The 17,904-nt window shown below is 41.5% G+C and overlaps 1 protein-coding gene across 1 annotated transcript in view; it reads left to right on the top strand.

Annotated features, from left to right (window-relative positions):
• The first annotated feature begins 12,651 nt into the window (after positions 1-12,651).
• fbxl5 (F-box and leucine rich repeat protein 5) overlaps positions 12,652-17,904 on the top strand; it is a 30,812-nt gene continuing 25,559 nt past the window's right edge. The window contains exon 1 of the mRNA XM_003220357.4: positions 12,652-12,846. Coding sequence (XP_003220405.1) covers positions 12,763-12,846 — 84 coding nt within the window. The 5' untranslated portion in view covers positions 12,652-12,762. The remainder of the gene's footprint in view (positions 12,847-17,904) is intronic.

The raw sequence follows: 17,904 nt of genomic DNA, 5'->3' as shown, positions 1-17,904 counted from the left end.
GAACAGAAATTTTGGCACCCCTCCCCAAAACCAATCACTGAAAAATAAAAGCATTGGATAAGTGAAAATGTTGAATAATAAGGAGGGATTAAGGAAAAGCCTAAATAAAGAACAACACTCTGAAAACCAGGGAAATCCAGACAGGAAGCAATCAGGGACAGCTAACACCTCCCAAAAATAGATTATCCCAGGCAAGAGGAAGCCAGGCCTTGAAGCCACATGGCCATTAAATGCTAATCAAGGTAATTAATTACAACATCCACACCTGCCTCCCAACAGACAAGAGCTCTTTCTCCCACCTTGGACATTATTCCACAGACAAATAAACCCCACTTGCCTTGCTTCCAACAGATGGCAGCGGGCTCCAGAGTGCCCAATGCGGGCTCTGGAGTGCCCGACGTGGGCTCCGAAAGGCCCAGCGCAGGCTCTGGAGTGCCCGACGTGGGCTCCGGAAGGCTCAACATGGAGTGCCTGATGCGGGCTCCGGAAGGCCCAGCGCAGGCTCCGGAAGGCCCAGCGCAGGTTCCGGAAGGCCCGCCAGGCCCACCGGAAGGCCCAATGCAGGCTTTCGGAGCCCTGCGCTGGGCCTTCCTGAGCCTGCATCGGGCCTTCCAGAGCCTGCGTCGGGCCTTCCGGTGGGCCGGGGCCCCCAAAGAAGGCCCACAAAGCCCGAAAAAGGCCCACAAGGCCCGAAGAAGGAGGCAGGGGGTGGCACCATCCTCCCGGGGACCTCAACTGCGCCCCGGAATGATTGCACCACAGGCGACCGCCTAAATGGCCTCGCTGGTGTACCGCCTCTGAATACAACAAGAGCATATATCTCCTACTGGAAGTTGAGGCAGAGGATGGGAGGAGATGAAACAGAATGTTTTTAGAAGATTTCTTATAAGAAAAATGCCCACATCAGCATTGTTTGGAGTTGTCTCCATATGTTGTCTCAAGCCATTAAACTCTGGCTAAGAGCAAAGTAGAATCGTGGATAGTGAGGATTCTGGAATTTGTAGCCACAGAATGGAAAGGCGTCCGTGCAAATTGACCTCAGCCTCCAACAAGAAAATGTCTTCCTGCCATTGCTGTTTATCTTTTTCCTTTTTTTTCAGGTGAGTTTCCATTTCAAAAGACCTATCCATTGACTGTAAGAAAATCTCTGGGGACAGAGCATTAATCCTTAATCCATCCAAACTGTGGGGTTGGCAGGTATATTTTTCCCAGGGACTTGTAGCCAATGGCTCATGTAGCATCCCAATCCACTACTTTAAATGGCATTGATCTAGAACAATGTTCCTCAAGAAGATGGTCCTATGGTCAGTGCCGCTTCCTGAGCCATTGCCTTGCTGGTTCCCTTGCAAATCAAAGAAACACCTGCACCCAATGGACATTAATTTAGTGCCAATCCATGGTACATTTTGGGGAAAGATATAGCCTGATCATTACATCATATCATGCGAGGAGAACTACAGGATCTCAAAAAATCTGACCATTATGCAGAAAGGCAGCAAGGTAAGTGAGTTTGCAAAAGGTGAAGATTGTATCCCTGAATGCGGTTTCTCCTTCTTTATCATGGAATGCTTTCAAGGCATTACTGACTTGTGCCAATCCAAAGGCAACTCAATCATGGCATTTTCTTGGAAAGATTTATTCAGAGGGTGCTTATTTTTGATTTCCTCTTAGGCTGAGAGAGAGCCACTTGCCCAAAGTATTTTTCCATGACGAGGAGAGTTTGAAGTAGGGAAATCATCCATAGGGAAATCATCCGTTTTATTCCAACACTGAGTCAGACTGAGCTCTATACTTCCCATCCTCAATGTGATGAAGTAGCTAGAGAATAATTGATCAGGGAGGCACACCAGCAGTGGGATGTACACAGCATCATGCAATAGGAATAGTCCAGCAGCAATGTTCGTTTTGCCTGTCTTGTGTGATAAAGACCTGTACGTTTGTCCATTAAAATGCCAGTCATAAGAAAATCGTAAGAAAAATGAAATCTGATGAAAAAAGCAAAAATACCTCGTATACATTTTCACCATATTTTATCTTTATCATGAAAACTACACTTTTTTTCATTCTTCTCTTTGCCTTTCTCTCCCTTTAATGGAGCTGGAAAATTGATTCTATCTTTGACATGGATTCTTCCGAATATTTTTAAAATATGGTGGTGTATTGGTGTTGTTTATCATAAATGGTTTATTATGTTTTTGTTTGTTTTGGTAACTTGTTATGGTATTTGAAGAAAAAGTCTTGAAATTATTTTTATTATAAAGCTATTTGTTTTATTCGATCGTTTATTAGAGCTCCCGGTGGCACAGTGGGTTAAACTGCTGAGCTGTTGAACGTGTGACCAAAAGGTCAGCAGTTCAAATCCAAGGAGAGGAATGAGAGCCCACTGTTAGCCCCAGTTTCTGTCAACCTAGCAGTTTGAAAACATGCAAATGTGAGTAGATTAATAGGTTCCGCTCTGGTGGGAAGATAACAGTGCTCCATGCAGTCATGCCGGCCACATGACCTTGGAGGCATCCATCTAAGGACAATGCTGGCTCTTCGGTTTAGAAATGAACGAATTAGAGAATTAGTAGACACTACAGAGATGGACAAATTAACTCAGCTATTGAAAGAAAGCCACAATGAACAGTCTGAACAAGAATGAAACCTACTTACATTCCATTTTGTACTTAGCAAAAGTCACAGCTTGCTTCAAGGAATCTGGAGCAAACAGTTACTTTATCCCTTTATCCGGCACAGTGACATGTAAGCAAATGAAACTCAGATGGAACTGGCTGCAACTGTTTACACAACCATCCCATATTTTCTGGGCTTGGACAGCCTAGGGACATGGTATAGGACTGTCTCACTCATATTCTTATCATAGCACTGACCAGTGGGTGTGGCATGGCTAGTGTCCATTGCTTGCTGCCTGGAGTGATGTTGGCCAGGGTGCCAGGGCAATCAGAAAAAGGAGGGGGGAAAGGATGGGGTGATTCCTTTTCTTTCTCTCCCACATCACTCTGGTGCCCTGGCTAACATCATTTCAGGCAACAAGCTATTGACACTAGCCATGTTGGGCCTGCTTGCTACTGCTACAACAAGAATCAGAAGGGGTGGTCCAGAATTCAACACTCCATTGCAATTCGAGAGGCGATCCAGAATTCAATACTCCATTGCAGTTAAAGTGGTGTCAAACTATATTGATTCTACAACATAGATGCACCTTAACAAAAAGAGCTTGAACCACCTGCTTTTTGGCGTGAGAGGTGGAAAATCTGAAGTATTGTGTTATGATAAATCAGAGGCTGAAACAAATGGGGTTTAAACATCAACATACAGTAATGTGGAAATGAAATTGGACTCTAATTGGCATTTCAGACAAATAATCTTTGTAGTCTTTTGTAGTCCCATTAAGACTACAAAAAACTATTTAGACAAACTGGTGGATTATCTGATATGTGCCAATAAGCATGTTTTTTGGTTTTCCTTTAGTGCCATCTAGAGGACACTTTTATCATACGTTTGTTTATGCTAAACTGACAAAGTTAATTGGTCATGGTAGCCTGGATACACCTTTCCATTGGTAAAAAGGGACTATATCTATGGAGATTGTTGTTCTTGTGTGTATTCAAGTCATTTCCAGCTTATGGTAACCCTAAAGCAAATCTATAATGGGCTTTTCTAGGGCCGTGAGTGTGTAACTTGCCCAAGGTCACCCAAAGGATTTTCATGACTGAATGGGGATTTGAACCCTTGTCTCCAGAGTCTTAGGCTGGATTGAAACTGCCCTATATCGCAGGATGCGATCCTAGATTATCTGCTTTGAACTGGATTATTGACCCTACACTGCCAGATAATCTGGGATAGGCAGATAATTTGGGATCAGACTGTGGAATATAGGGCAGTGAAGATCCAGCTTAGACCCCATATACACTAACCCAGGGGTCCCCAAACTAAGGCCCGGGGGCCGGATGCGGCCCTCCAAGGTCATTTACCTGGCCCCTGCCCTCAGTTTTATAACATAATATTTTTATATCATTTTTAATAATATAATATATTGTATATACATATAATATTGATAATAATATGTTATACAATATAATATTAATAATAAAACCATATAATAATATTAATTATACGTTATATATTACATATAATATTGCAGTATAGTGGTATAGTTCAATATAGTAATATATATTGCTAATATTGTGCTATGCTAATAATATAATATATTGTATGTACATACAGCTGCTCTGAGTCCCTTTCGGGGTGAGAAGGGCAGGATATAAATGTAATAAATAAATGTAGTAAATGAATAAATAAATAATTTTAGACTTAGGCTTGCCCAAAGTTTGAAATGACTTGAAGGCACAACAACAACAATCCTAATTAACTTGACTATCTCATTGGCCAGAAGCAGGCCCACACTTCCCATTGAAATCCTGATAGGTTTATGTTGGTTACAATTGTTTTCATTTTTAAATATTGTATTGTTCTTTCATTGTTATTGTTGTTTTGCACTACAAATAAGACATGTGCAGTGTGCACAGAAATTTGTTCGTTTTTTTTTTTCTTTCAAATGATCATTCGGCCCCTCCACAGTCTAAAGCACAGTCTGCTTTAAAAGTTTGAGGACCCCTGCACTAACCATTTACTGCAATCGAAAAATGGTTTGGCTATGCAGATAACAGGAAATCCTGGAACCAGTTTGCAGTCCGGATGTTGACTGCATAAACCACAGAGCACTGATGCACATTAAGGGTTTTCTTTCACATACTTTTGTGGGAGTTTGTTGTCTGATTGCCACAGTTTGAAGCTAGCTTTGAATTGCATTAAATTGTCAGTGCAAATGTGGCTATAGTCCAACATGCAAACAATTATGCCATGTTCGCTCCTATGTGAAGTCAAATCTAAAGACCAGAGCTGTGATCCAACCAAATGAAACCCATAAAGGCAGTCTTGGATGACACACACTTCCTTGGCCCATTTCAAATCAGCTTCTGAGCTGGATATGGAATTGAGGCTGCTAAACTGCATTCACAGCTTGGAAGTGCTCTTGGAGTAGTCTCTCCAAATGTAAACCCAGGTAGATGCAATGGTCAGGAGTGCTTGCTACCAGCTTTGGCTGATATGCCAGCTGCGTTCCTTCCTAGATTTGGAAATCCGAAAGATGGCAGTGCACACACTAGTAACCTCATGGCTGGACTTTTGCATGTGTTTTACATTGGGCTTCTTTTGTGCCAAATTTAGAAGCTGATTCAGGATGTGGCAGCCAGATTGGTTACAGAAACATCCAGGAGTAAACATATTACACCTATCCTAAAGTCACTCCACTGGCTGCCAATTATTTTCCAGGTCAAGTACAAGGTATTGGTTTTGATCTTTAAAGCCCTACATGGTTTGGGTCCAGGTTACCTGCAGGATCTCCTTCTCCCATACAATTCGCCCCAAACACTTACTGTATATACTTGAGTATAAGCCTAGTTTTTCAGCCCTTTTTTTAAGACTGAAAAAGCCCCCCCTCGGCTTATACTTGGTGAGGCTATAATATGATACATTTATTATTTTTCTCTATTACTATTGGTATTATTACATTTATTTATGTATTTATTTACAGTATTTATATTCAGCATTTATTATTTTTCTCTATTATTGCTGCTACTATTACATTTATTTTACTCTATTTTTTACTATTATTAATACATTTATTATTTCACTCTGATCTTATTACAGGATTATTATTGTATTTATTATTTTACTCTATTTATTACTACATGTATTGTTTTCCTGGATTTATTATTATTATTATTATTATTATTATTATTATTACATGTATTATTTTACTCTATTATTATGGAAAGGATATATAAGCACATTTACATTGAAGAATGAGAATAATGATTGGATCAGAGTTGGACAGTCTTATCTTAAATTTGAGCTTTATGTAAATATTCAAAAACATTTAACCTACTGATGCCTCAATTAATGTCATTTTATTGGTATCTATTTTTATTTCTGAAATTTACCACCCTCGGCTTATTCTGGAGTCAAATGTTTTCCCAGTTTTTTTGTGGTAAAATTAGGTGCCTTGGCTTATATTCGGGTTGGCTTATACTCGAGTATATACGGTATGTTATCTGGCCTATTCCAGCCTGCCAGAACCCAACTGGCTGTTGCCCAGAAGACCTTTTAATTGGACAACCCAAGACTGTGGAAAGACTTGCTGGAAGAGCTCCAACAGCTAAATGAGCTGTCAGAATTTAAAAACCATCTATAGACTCATCTCTTCCAACAGGCCTACCCATGAATTTTAAACTCATGCCATGTTTAATCTCTGTTCTGTGTATTTTAATATATATTTTATAGAAATACACTAATATGTAATTTGTAATGTAATACATTTCATATGTATCTGTGTAATTTTTACAATGTTTACGTGTTTTAAGTATTCTGTAACCTACCTCAAGCCACAAAGAGAGGGGAAGAAGGTTAACTTGCTTAAATTAACACTTTTGATGAGGAGCACAAATTCCAGTTTTTTTCTAGATTGCCCTAGAAAGAGGAGGTGAGTTAATCTGGATTATTTCAAACACATATGAGAAAATGGGACAACAGAGGATCAACCAGAGGTGTCTCTTTTAAACAGGGATGCTTGGAAGGAATGCAGTGGTAAGCTGAGACACTTGTGAAACACTTGAACCATGGACCCTACTGGAATATTGCTCAGGGTGTTTGTTGGTTTTATGGTTTTGATACCTTAAACACCTTTGTGCTGCAGCTAAAATAAATGTTCATGAGTTTATCTGACCCAGTTTGCAGGGGAAATATTCTCGACTCCCTATGTCCTGGGTTTATTTCAATTGCTGAAAAACAAAGTTCAAAAAGCAAAAGTAGTTCGTACTCAGTTCAACAGGTGGGGAAGGAGGGACAGAATCTTTCCCTTCCCAGTAGATTCAAGCATAAATTGGTATGGCCTCTTCTTGCTTTGGAACTGGGTATCCTGTGTGATGTGACTCTAAATTGCTTCTGGAGGTAGGCAAAACATGGGACAGGGAGAGCCATGCCAGTTAAGCAGAACTTTCTTTGAGGAAACCACTTTGAATAATTGCACCCAGATCTGTGCACACACATCCTGATTTTCATTTGTGAAAGGGTATATTACTGTGGGTTTAGCCCCATCCCTTACCCACTCACTCAAACCATGAACACTAGTTATCACCAGGATAGCCTTTTGCCTCACAGGCATGCACAGACCCACCAAAGAAAGTGGAAATGTTGGTGACAGAGGTAAAAATGTCCTGGTTTTAGACCTTTCATAGGAACCAAGTAATCTATGGTTGTGTGTACAAAGGCAAGGAACAGTGCATTTTCTGTTTTTATACACATGGAAGGTAAATTTTTGTCCAGAAAGTATAACATTGTCTCTTTGTTTCATTGAGCAAGCTGGGAATTGGAAAAAAACTGCAGCAGATCCCACTGTTACCAGAAGTCTAATTGGCAGAAAAGGCTTTTTTTCTCTTTAGGGTTGCCTAGGTTTTGGAACATCCTCCCACAGAAACTTGCACGGCTCCCACACTACTGGCATTCTAACATTGCTTGGAAACTGTGTTGTTTGGCAGATTGGCAGCCAGTGGAGCTGCTGTAACAGGGGAGTCGTCTGCTCTCTGAAGCCAGCCCCTTTGAACCAACACTTTGGACCAGCAGAAGTTTCCAAACACTCTTCAAATACAGCCCCACATAGAACTTGTTACAGTAATCTATGGGTTGTAACTAAGGCATATACCACCATGACCAGATCTGACTTCTCAAGGAATGGCTGCAGCTGGCATCAAACTTTTAATTGTGCAAAGGCCCTCCTGGCCATTGCAGATACCTGGGCCTCCAGGTTCAACACTGAGTCCAAGAGGACCCCCAAACTGCAAACCTGTTTTCAGGGGCACAGGCTAGATCCCTACTTCCTGATCTGGCTTCCGACTGGCCAGGAGCACATCTGTCTTGTCTGGATTAAGTTTTACATTTATTATATACCAGTGGAGTTCAAGGAATAGGTGCAGTTGTCACACAAGTTTTGAATGAGCAAAGGCCCTCCTGGCCAACACAGATACCTGGGCCTCCAGGTTCAATACTGCATCCAGGAGGAGCCCAAAACTGTGGACTTGTGTCTTCAGGGGGAATGTAATCCCATCCAGCAAAGGCTAGATGTTGATTTGACAAAAAAAAAAAGAGGGAATTTAAAATATAGATCTGAAGTATTTCCCCAGCTTGGCTCATTGTGTGGAAAATCCTGGGACTGCCATACATTTTCCAAAATAAAGATGGAATAGGAAAAAATGGTCCCTCTGAAAAATGGGTGCATTACTTTTCCTTTGAAGAATGTCTTAAATTTTAGGGTGTTCCGTTAAAAGAAAACAGAACTTGGCATGGAATCAAGAACTATCTTGAGTAAGATAGATGTAATAAAACAGAGCAAGGGGAGGAGGGGGGATCACCCTCCTAATTACCTTTGGATTTGTAACTCCCAGAATGTGTATGCATTGGCTATGTCATTAAGACTGATTTAAGTAAAACACTTTAAAGGAGTCCAGTACTATTGTTCTAAATCGGGGGGGGGGGGGGGGGGGTTGAATACTGATTTTTTTTTTCGTGTCAGAGACTGGTGTGAGAGAATTGGCCATCTGCAAGGACCTTGCCCTGGGGATGCCCAGATGTTTTATCATCCTGTGGGAGGTTTCACTCATGTCCCAGCATGGGAATCTGGAGTTGATTCCCCACTCCCTGGATTCGAACTGCCAACCTGTCAGCAGTCCTGCTGGCACAAGGGTTTAATCTATTGCGCCACCAGGGGCTATGGTTGAATACATATGAAAGAATTGATATCTGCTGGGGTTTGGTTCCAGGAACACCTGAGGATAACAAAACCTCTTGATGCTCCAGTTCTCTTATAACAGTGTAGTAAAATGGCATCCTTTTTATATAAAATGCTAAATTAAGGTTGGGATGTTTTGGATTTTTTTCCTGATGAAATATTTTCAAACCACTGAAAGTAGAATCCATGGATGCAAAATCTGTGAATGTGGGGGCTGACTGTAAACAAACTTGCTAGAACTAGAATAAAATGCACTGTCCGTGGTACAAATCTAATATTATAACAGACCTATTATATCTTTGAAGCATTTTGGTTTAGACAATGGGTGAGAATTCTTATTTCCAAGCCACAGATAATGAAAGAAGCTTTCCAATACTTGACACACGTTTTAACATTTTATTGTGAAAACACATTCTTGTCCAATCATGCCATACACTTGTTTTCAAGGTCTTAGTAAATGCACATTCCGTTCGTATAACTGAAACTGCAATAGTTATTCCATTACTGTGAGAGCTATTCGGCAGTGGAACTCTCTGCCCCAGAATGTGGTGGAGGCTCCTTCTTTGGAAGCTTTTAAGCAGAGGCTGGATTGCAATCTGTTTGGGTTTGCATTGAATGCGGTTTTCCTGCTTCTTGGCTGGATGGCCCAAGAGGTCTCTTCCAACTCTTTCATTCTATTAACTGAAGGCCCTTCAAGACAGGCCCTATATTTCAGGATCTGATCCCAGGTTTTCTGTTTATACCAGATTATCTGGCAGTGAAGACTTACATACTCCAGTTTAAAGCAGAAAAACTGGGATCAGATCCTGGGATATAGGGCCTATTTGGAAGGGCTTTGAGCCCCTTCCACACAGCTGTATAAAATCTATATTGAACTGGATTATATAACCCAGTTCAAAACAGATATTGTGGATTATCTGTCGATATTCTGGATTATATGGCTGTGTGGAAGGGCCCTCCACCTACATGTTCCATCCTTACTTACATTGACCGAGAAGGGAAGAAGACAAGCCACAATTAGTTCGAAGGCGATGCAAGAGATTGAAGATGTTGTGATGGTGCGACAGACACCTCCTTGGCTTCCTGCAAGGCTGGTGGGTGCTGCTCCTTCGTCCCTGGCCTTCCACAGGTAACATCTGAATGACTTTTAGGAGAGGAAAAACAGAATGTAAATAATGATGATAATAATAAAAAACATGGCTCCCAAGCAGGCAGTTCAGGGGTGACAGTTCAGGTCTGTATGGGAGCTTGTGGGCCTGAGGCCAGGCTGTTTTAAAATAATAACACATAATATCTTGGTTGCTGTGAGTTTTCCAGGCTATATGGCCATGTTTCAGAAACATTTTCTCCTGACATTTCACCTGCTTCTATGGCAGGCATCCTAAGAGGTTGCGAGGTATGTTGGAAACTAGGCAAGTGGGGTTTATATATCTGTGGAATGTTCAGGGTGGAAGAACTCTTGTCTGTCATGTCAGACTACACAGAGAAGACACTGAAATCTACAAGCATGTGGACGATTTCAGCAGAAAGAAGGAAACCATGAAAATGAACAAAATTTGGCTACCAGTATTAAAAAGAACTCTAGAATCAGGACAGTAAATACAGAGCAACTCAGGAAATGGAAATTCCAGATATGAAACAATCAGGGCCAGCTAACACCTCCCAACAAAGGATACCCCCAGGCAGTAAACAGCCAGACCTTGAAACGGAAAGGCTATGCTAATCAAAGTGGCCAATTGAAACATTAACACCTGCCTCAAACAGACAAGAGTTCTTTTCCCCCACCCTGGACATTCCAGATATACAGTAGTCTCTCACTTATCCAACACTCGCTTATCCAACGTTCTGGATTATCCAACACATTTTTGTAGTCAATGTTTTCAATATATCATGATATTTTGGTGCTAAATTCGTAAATACAGTAATTACTACGTAGCATTACTGTAGCACTGAACTACTTTTTCTGTCAAATTTGTTGTATAACATGATGTTTTGGTGCTTAATTTGTAAAATCATAACCTAATTTGATGTTTAATAGGCTTTTCCTTAATCTCTTATTATTATCCAACATATTGCTTATCCAATGTTTTGCTGGCCCATTTACATTGGATAAGCGAGACTCTACTCTACTCGTATTAACTCCACTTGCTTAGTTTCTAACATATCTTACAACCTCTGAGGATGCCTGCCATAGATGTAGGCGAAAGGTCAGGCAAAAATGCTTCTGGAACATGGCCGGAAAACTCACAGCACCCTAATGATTCCGGCTATGAAAGCCTTCGACAACACATAACCCAGTTCAAAGCAGATTTTGTGGGATTTTCTGCTTTGATATTCTGGGTTATATGGCTGTTTGAAAGGGCCCCAAGAAAGCCCCCAGTCAGCCTTAAATGAACACACTTTCATCCTTCTCTTCTCGTATTTATTTTACAATATTTTTTCCCCACCTTTCTCACCCGAGAGAACTCAAGGCAGCTTACAACAGCTGGCAAAATTCAATGCCCCAACAAAATCAATAAAAATCCACAATACATTTAAACAATTAACAATAATTAATAAAAACACATTATACAAGCTTAAAAACATATAATTACTCGATTCCATTCTTCCAAAAACCTTGCACATAGACCTTAGTTCAGACCATGTCAAATATGTTTACTCATTAAATGCTTGCACACAAAGCCATGTCTTTACGTTCTTCCTAAAGCCCAAGAGTTGGGGCTTGCCGGATGTTACTGGGGAGGGCGTTCCACAACTGAGGAGCCACCACTGAGAAGGCTTTGTCGCTCATTCCAACCAGCCGCGCTTGCGAGGCAGATGGGACCGAGAGCAGGGCCTCCCCAGATGATCTTAATGGTTCATTGGGGGAAGATACGTTCGGATAGGTAAGTTGGACCAGAATTGTTTAGGGCTTTATAGGTCAAAACCAGCACTTTGAATTGGGCTCAGTAGCATATTGGCAGCCAGTGGAACTGTCTTAACAAGGGAGTAGTATGCTCCCCTGGTTATCAATCTGGCTGCCGCCCGTTGTACTAATTGGAGCTTCTGGGCCATCTTCAAAAGCAACCCCATGTAGAGTGTTGGGTTGTTTGAGGGCTCTTCAGGGTCCCTTCCATGCAGCTGTATAAGATCGATTGAACTGGATTATATGGCAGTGTGGATTCAGGGCCCTTCCACACAGCCATATAAACCAGAATATCAAGGCAGAAAATCCCACAATATCTACTTTGAACTGCGTTATCTGAGTCCACACTGCCATATATTCCAATTTAATGCAGATATTGTGGGATTTTATTCAGCTGTGTGGAAAGGGCCCCAATTCAAGGCACATATTGTGGATTATCTGCCTTGATATTCTGGATTGTAGGGCTGTGCCCTTCCGGTCAGGCCTTATATCCCAGGATCTGATACCAGGTTTTCCACTTTAAGACGGATTATAAGTCCCCGTTACCAGATAATTTGGGATAAACAGGAAACCTGGGATCACATCCTGGGATGTTGGGTCTGCCTGGGGGCCCTTTCACAGATGCAAATAACCCAGAATATCAAGGCAGAAAAACCCACAATATCTATGCTCTCAGTCCACACTGCCATCTATTCCAGTTCAAAGCAGATATTGTGGGATTTTATTCAGCTGTGTGGAAGAGGCCTGGCAGGGCCCTGAATGGCAATCTTTTCAAGGGCGGCGCTGAAAAATGGCGTCTCCCCGACGGCGCACTCGGAAATCTCCTGTTGCTTCTCCTTTGGGTCTACGCTCTGCACGTGACCTGTGAAGCAAGCTGCCGGCGCATGCGCCTTCCGCGTCGGGTCGCGAGCGGCCTCTGCGGCGCGCGTGCGCAAGGCGAAGGCTGTGCCTGCCGCCGTTTGACCCGCGGTCGTCGAGCGAGCGAGCGCCTCTATATGGGGAAGAGAAGATGGCTCCCTTCCCTGAGGAGGTGGATGTTTTCACGGCCCCGCACTGGCGGATGAAGCAGCTCGTAGGTCTTTACTGCGACAAGGTACGGAGGCCGGGTTGGGAAGAGAACTGGGCGGCCAGGCGGGGCTCTGCGGAACCCTCTCGGCCGCCGAGACACGCCTCCGGCCCTTCGCTCTTCTGTCAGCCAGGGCTCGGAGCCTGGCGCGCGAGGGTTTGGGCGCGAGAGGGGAGGGGAGGGGGCGGCGCACGCGCGCACTCTGGGGAGAGGGGCCAGACTGGCGGCTGCGCAGATGTCCCCGCCTCGTGCGCCACTCTGTGCGCCTTATCAGCATCACCCTTCACCCCCCCGTCTTGCGGAACAGCCGCTCTAATCGGAAGGCCCCCCCTCCTCCCACCAAGACATCCCAGGACTCACTCTCACCTCTTTTCCTCCCCGTTGTAGTCTTTAAGGGATGACTCTAAGGGCTCTTCCAGACAGGCCCTTTTCCCCAGGAACTGATCACAGTTTTTCTACTTTAAACTAGATTATATGCTCCTGCACTGCCAAACAGGCCCTATATCCCAGGATCTGATCCTTGGTTTTGTGTTTATCACAGATTATCTAATCTGGGATAAACACAAAACCAAGGATCAGATCCTGGGATATAGGGCCTGTTTGGAAGGGCCCAAAATCCTACCCCCTTACTCCAAAGCCTCTTCCACACAGTTGATAAGATCCCACCTTATCTGGTGTGGACTGAAATATATGACAGTGTGGACTCTGATAACCGAATTCAAAGCAGACATTGTGGGATTTTCTGTCTTGATATTCTGGGATATATGGCTGTGTGGAAGGGCTCCAAGACTCCTCTGACGTCCCTTGGCGAAAACACACTCTTTTAAAGGTCCTTCCCCACAGCCATGTAACCCAGGATATCAAGGCAGAAAAATCCCACAATATCTGCTTTTAACTGGAATATCTGAGTCCCCACTGACATATATTGCAGTTCAAAGCAGATAATGTGAGATTTATATAGCTGTGTGGAAGGGGCTTAAGTGTGTCAGGTTGCAGTTATTCAACCAGTTGAAGAGTTACTCAAATCTTCCCTCTTTCTGTCCTCACCTTGTCTGTGTTACATTTTACACTTGAGGCTTTCTAGATGCAGTGCCCTCCTTTGTAAGCAACTTGTGACATAACTGGAAAAGGAAGGAGGCCTCTACGATCCCTTCCATGCAGCTGAATAAAATCTCACATCTGCTTTGAACAAGAATATATTATTACAGTATTATTATCTAATTTTTATCCTGCTTTTCTCCCTCATCGGGGAATTTAAAGCGTCTAACAAGGTATATGCTAAGAACAATAATAAATCTTTATTTATATCCCGCTTTTCCCCCTGAATTGGACTCAGGCTCACAACTTTTTAAAAACAGTACAAAAACAGTATAAAATATATAGGTACATTAGAACAAAAAGGAAATGGACATAGTTAATAATAACAATTAAAACATAATATGACAATCAAACCAGAATAAAACACATTACAGATTAAAATACATGTATTTTATCCTGTTTGATGTATGTATTTTATCCTGTTTTGGTGTGCATGGCCCCATGTTAGCCCCCCTGAGTTCCTTCGGGGAGATGGAGGCAGGGTACAAAAATAAAGTTATTGTTGTTACAGTTGGCACTTTTGGTATAGTTAAACTAAGTAAACATAAACTGAAGCCATTGTCTTCCCAATCCTTCCCATTGCCACTTGTGTGTAAGGTACTGCACAGAATAGTTCAGCTCCAGATGTTACAATGGCACCTATCACTGTTGTATTGATCTTCATTAAAGGCCTGATTTCAGAGAAAAGTTTTTATTTGACATGTGAAAGTTAGTAGGGAAGGGGCCATTCTGATGTCTTTTGGAGCAACCACAGAGAAGGCCCTCTCTCTCGTTCTCACCAATTGTTTTTGTGACAGTGTTGGGACGGAGAGAAGGCAGTGTGGACTCAGATAACCAGGGCTCTTCCACACAGTCATATAATTGATTGTTTATATTGTCCATTTGCTTTGTTTATTATTTCATGTTGTTAACCATTCTGAGTCCCATGGGGCTAGGGGGTGGGACACAAATAAAGTTTTGATGATGATGATGATGATGATATAACCCAGAATATCAAGGTAGAAAATCCCACAGTATCTGCTTGGAACTGGGTTATCTGAGTCCACACGGCCATTTATTCCAGTTCAAAGCAGATAATGTGGGATTTTATTCAGCTGTGTGGAAGGGGCCCAAGTTCAAAGCAGATATTGTGGGATGTTCTGCCTTGATATTATGGCTGTGTGGAAGGGCCCTACGTATAGGCGGATTAGATGTGCAGATAAATTCATTGTTCAACCTGTTTTGAGAATTCTGGTCCTTCCTGTTGTGGATGGCATTTTTGGTTTCTCTTTGAAAGGACTGACTTAGCGTCAATCATTAAAAAAGTTTCCAGTGCTTGAAACACAGGCAACCATCAACTGGGCTGTTTTTGTGTGCGTCTTTGAAAAATTGTGGTTTTTTCAATTACTGTCCCAGCATTTACTACACAGTAATGATAGGTTTGTATATTTCAATCATATTCTTTATATTGCTAAGTGGCATGAGACCGCAGGCCTTTGTTGACAAACTTGTTTGCTCCCCTGTGGCCAGCCCCAGTTAGCAATCTGGCTGCATCTCTTTAGACTAGTTGAATATTTTTCAAAGGCATCCATGTGTCAAGCTCATTACAGTAATCAAATGAGATGTAACTTAAGATGCGTGTCATTCCTGGCAGGTTGGATGTCTCAAGGAATTGACACAGCTGGTGCTGGTGCACGAGCATTAACTGCAGATGTATTAATAGTTGCTAAAATAATATATAATAATAATAATAATAATAATAATAATAATAATAATAATAATAATAATAATAATAGCAATAATAATAACTTGTGGAATGACCTTCCGGAAGAGCTCTGACAGCTAAATGAATAGTTGGAATTTCCAACAGAATGGAAGACCCATCTCTTCCAGCAGGCCTACCCTGTCAACTTTCAGTCATGCACCCAGCAACCATTTATCTCCTTTTCTTTCATTTTCAGGAGACTTAAACCCAGAGCATGGTGACCACCAGGCAAAGCCTTGAGCAGTAGGAGGTATAAAAAGTCTACGTATGACAGAGAATAGGCTTTAAAAAGACATATTGTACCACAGTATGTTGAACCACAGTATGAAAAAACTGCTGGATCTTAAAAGCTGTGTAAATCTTGCAAACCAACAATATATTAGTTGGAACAGAAGAGTAGTCAAACAATTAACACTACTTGTTAACTTCTATTACTTGTAGCCAGTATTATTATAAACTTAAATCTAGTTTTTTATTATATTTTCTTTCCTTCAAGTAATTGATCATCCTATGAAAATCTATAATTAGTGCTTTGTAGGACTTACACAGTTATTGAAGAACGTGCCCCATAATTCCTAAAATCTCAGCTAATCCACAGTTTGGAAAAGAAATTGATGTCCTAGCTCTCTTTTTCCTTGGGAGATGGCGAAATCATTGAACAGACCTTTAGTATGTTATTTTGCTTAGTTATGTAAACTTTGGAGAACTTTTCCCCTCAGGACTATATAGAAGCCCTAGGATTCCAGGAATGAGAACGTCAGAACATGGCATTTAGCACAGCCTTTCTGATACTGATCAGAAATACAGCAGTTTGTGGGGGAAGGAGTTTTATTTGAGGCTATTCTATTTTCTAGTATATTCTGATAGTTGGTGTAGTATACAGAAAGGCTGTGTTTTGCCAGTGTCTAGTTCAGTGGTTCTCAACCTGCGGGTCCCCAGGTGTTTTGGCTTACATCTCCCAGTAATCCCAGCTAGTTTACCAGCTGATAGGATTTCTGGGAGTTAAAGGCCAAAACATCTGGGGACCCACAGGTTGAGAACCACTGGTCTAGATCTTAGTAAATGCTATCAGACTTCTTAATGCTATTTACTTACAGCAAGTGAAATTGTCTTTGTAATATTTTGGAGAAAGTTGGTATTTTCTTTCACTGAACATCAGCATGGCAGAAATGACACAAACAGCATAAGGTCACCTGGACAAGTAATTTATTTTGTCTAAGATCTAATTTTTATGAAATAGGTTGGAGTAATAGATCCCCGGTGGCGCAGTGGGTTAAACCGCTGAGCTGCTGAACATGCTGACCAAAAGGTCAGCAGTTCGAATCTCGGGAGCAGGGTGAATTCCCACTGTTATCCCCAGCTTCTGCAACCTAGCAGTTCAAAAACATGCAGATGTGAGTAGATCTATAGGTCCTGCTCCAGCGAAAAGGTAACAGCGCCAGCCACATGACATTGGAGGTGTCTACGGACAACGCCGGCTCTTCGGTTTAGACATGGAGATGGGCACCAATCCCCAGAGTCAGACACGACTAGACTTAATGTCAAGAAGAAACCTTTACTAATAGATCCTGTATTTAGTCCACTATGCAGTTCAGATGTTGCCTATGAGCTTGAATTAGTTTTAGACATCATTATATTTAACCTTTCTTTTCCTTTGTAAAGAATCTAACATTCTCATTGTGTCTTCACTTGTCAGGCTTCATTGAGATAAACATAGAATATTGAAATTCTCAATAAATAGAGATCAATTAGTAGGCAGTTAGAATTTCTTCAGTAATATAGTGAAGTGGTATATAAACATATATATTTTGTAGTGGCATTTCTATAATAAAGAAATGAGTGCTCATGTGGTACCCTGAATATAGACTAAGATTGGTATAATCCCTTTGTCCTCTAATGTGTAGCAGGGATTGAATTCTTGATAGCTGCTATAAACCTTGGAAGAATAATCATGAATTAATGGCATACTATGCTGAGTCAGTGGAGGAAAGAATATTGTTGCCATGTAGTTGTAACATATGTACAATCATGCTGTAAATTTTATTTGTTTATTTTGATAAGGAAGTAAGCATTTTGTTTCTACCCAGAGGTAGTTTTTGTATGTGATTAATCAACAAATTGACGTAATGTTGTATTTTTAAAGGAGATTTTGAATTTGGGGGAAAATCTGAAAAATTTCCTGTTTCCTAACTGGAGCATTATTTAATTTAGAATTTACTAATCTTTATTAAATAAAAATTTAA

Source organism: Anolis carolinensis, chromosome 5 (assembly GCF_035594765.1).
Source record: "Anolis carolinensis isolate JA03-04 chromosome 5, rAnoCar3.1.pri, whole genome shotgun sequence".
NCBI classification, from domain to species: domain Eukaryota; kingdom Metazoa; phylum Chordata; class Lepidosauria; order Squamata; family Dactyloidae; genus Anolis; species Anolis carolinensis.
Note: the sequence above shows the minus strand (reverse complement) of the source record. Positions and strands in the feature narration are given on the sequence as shown.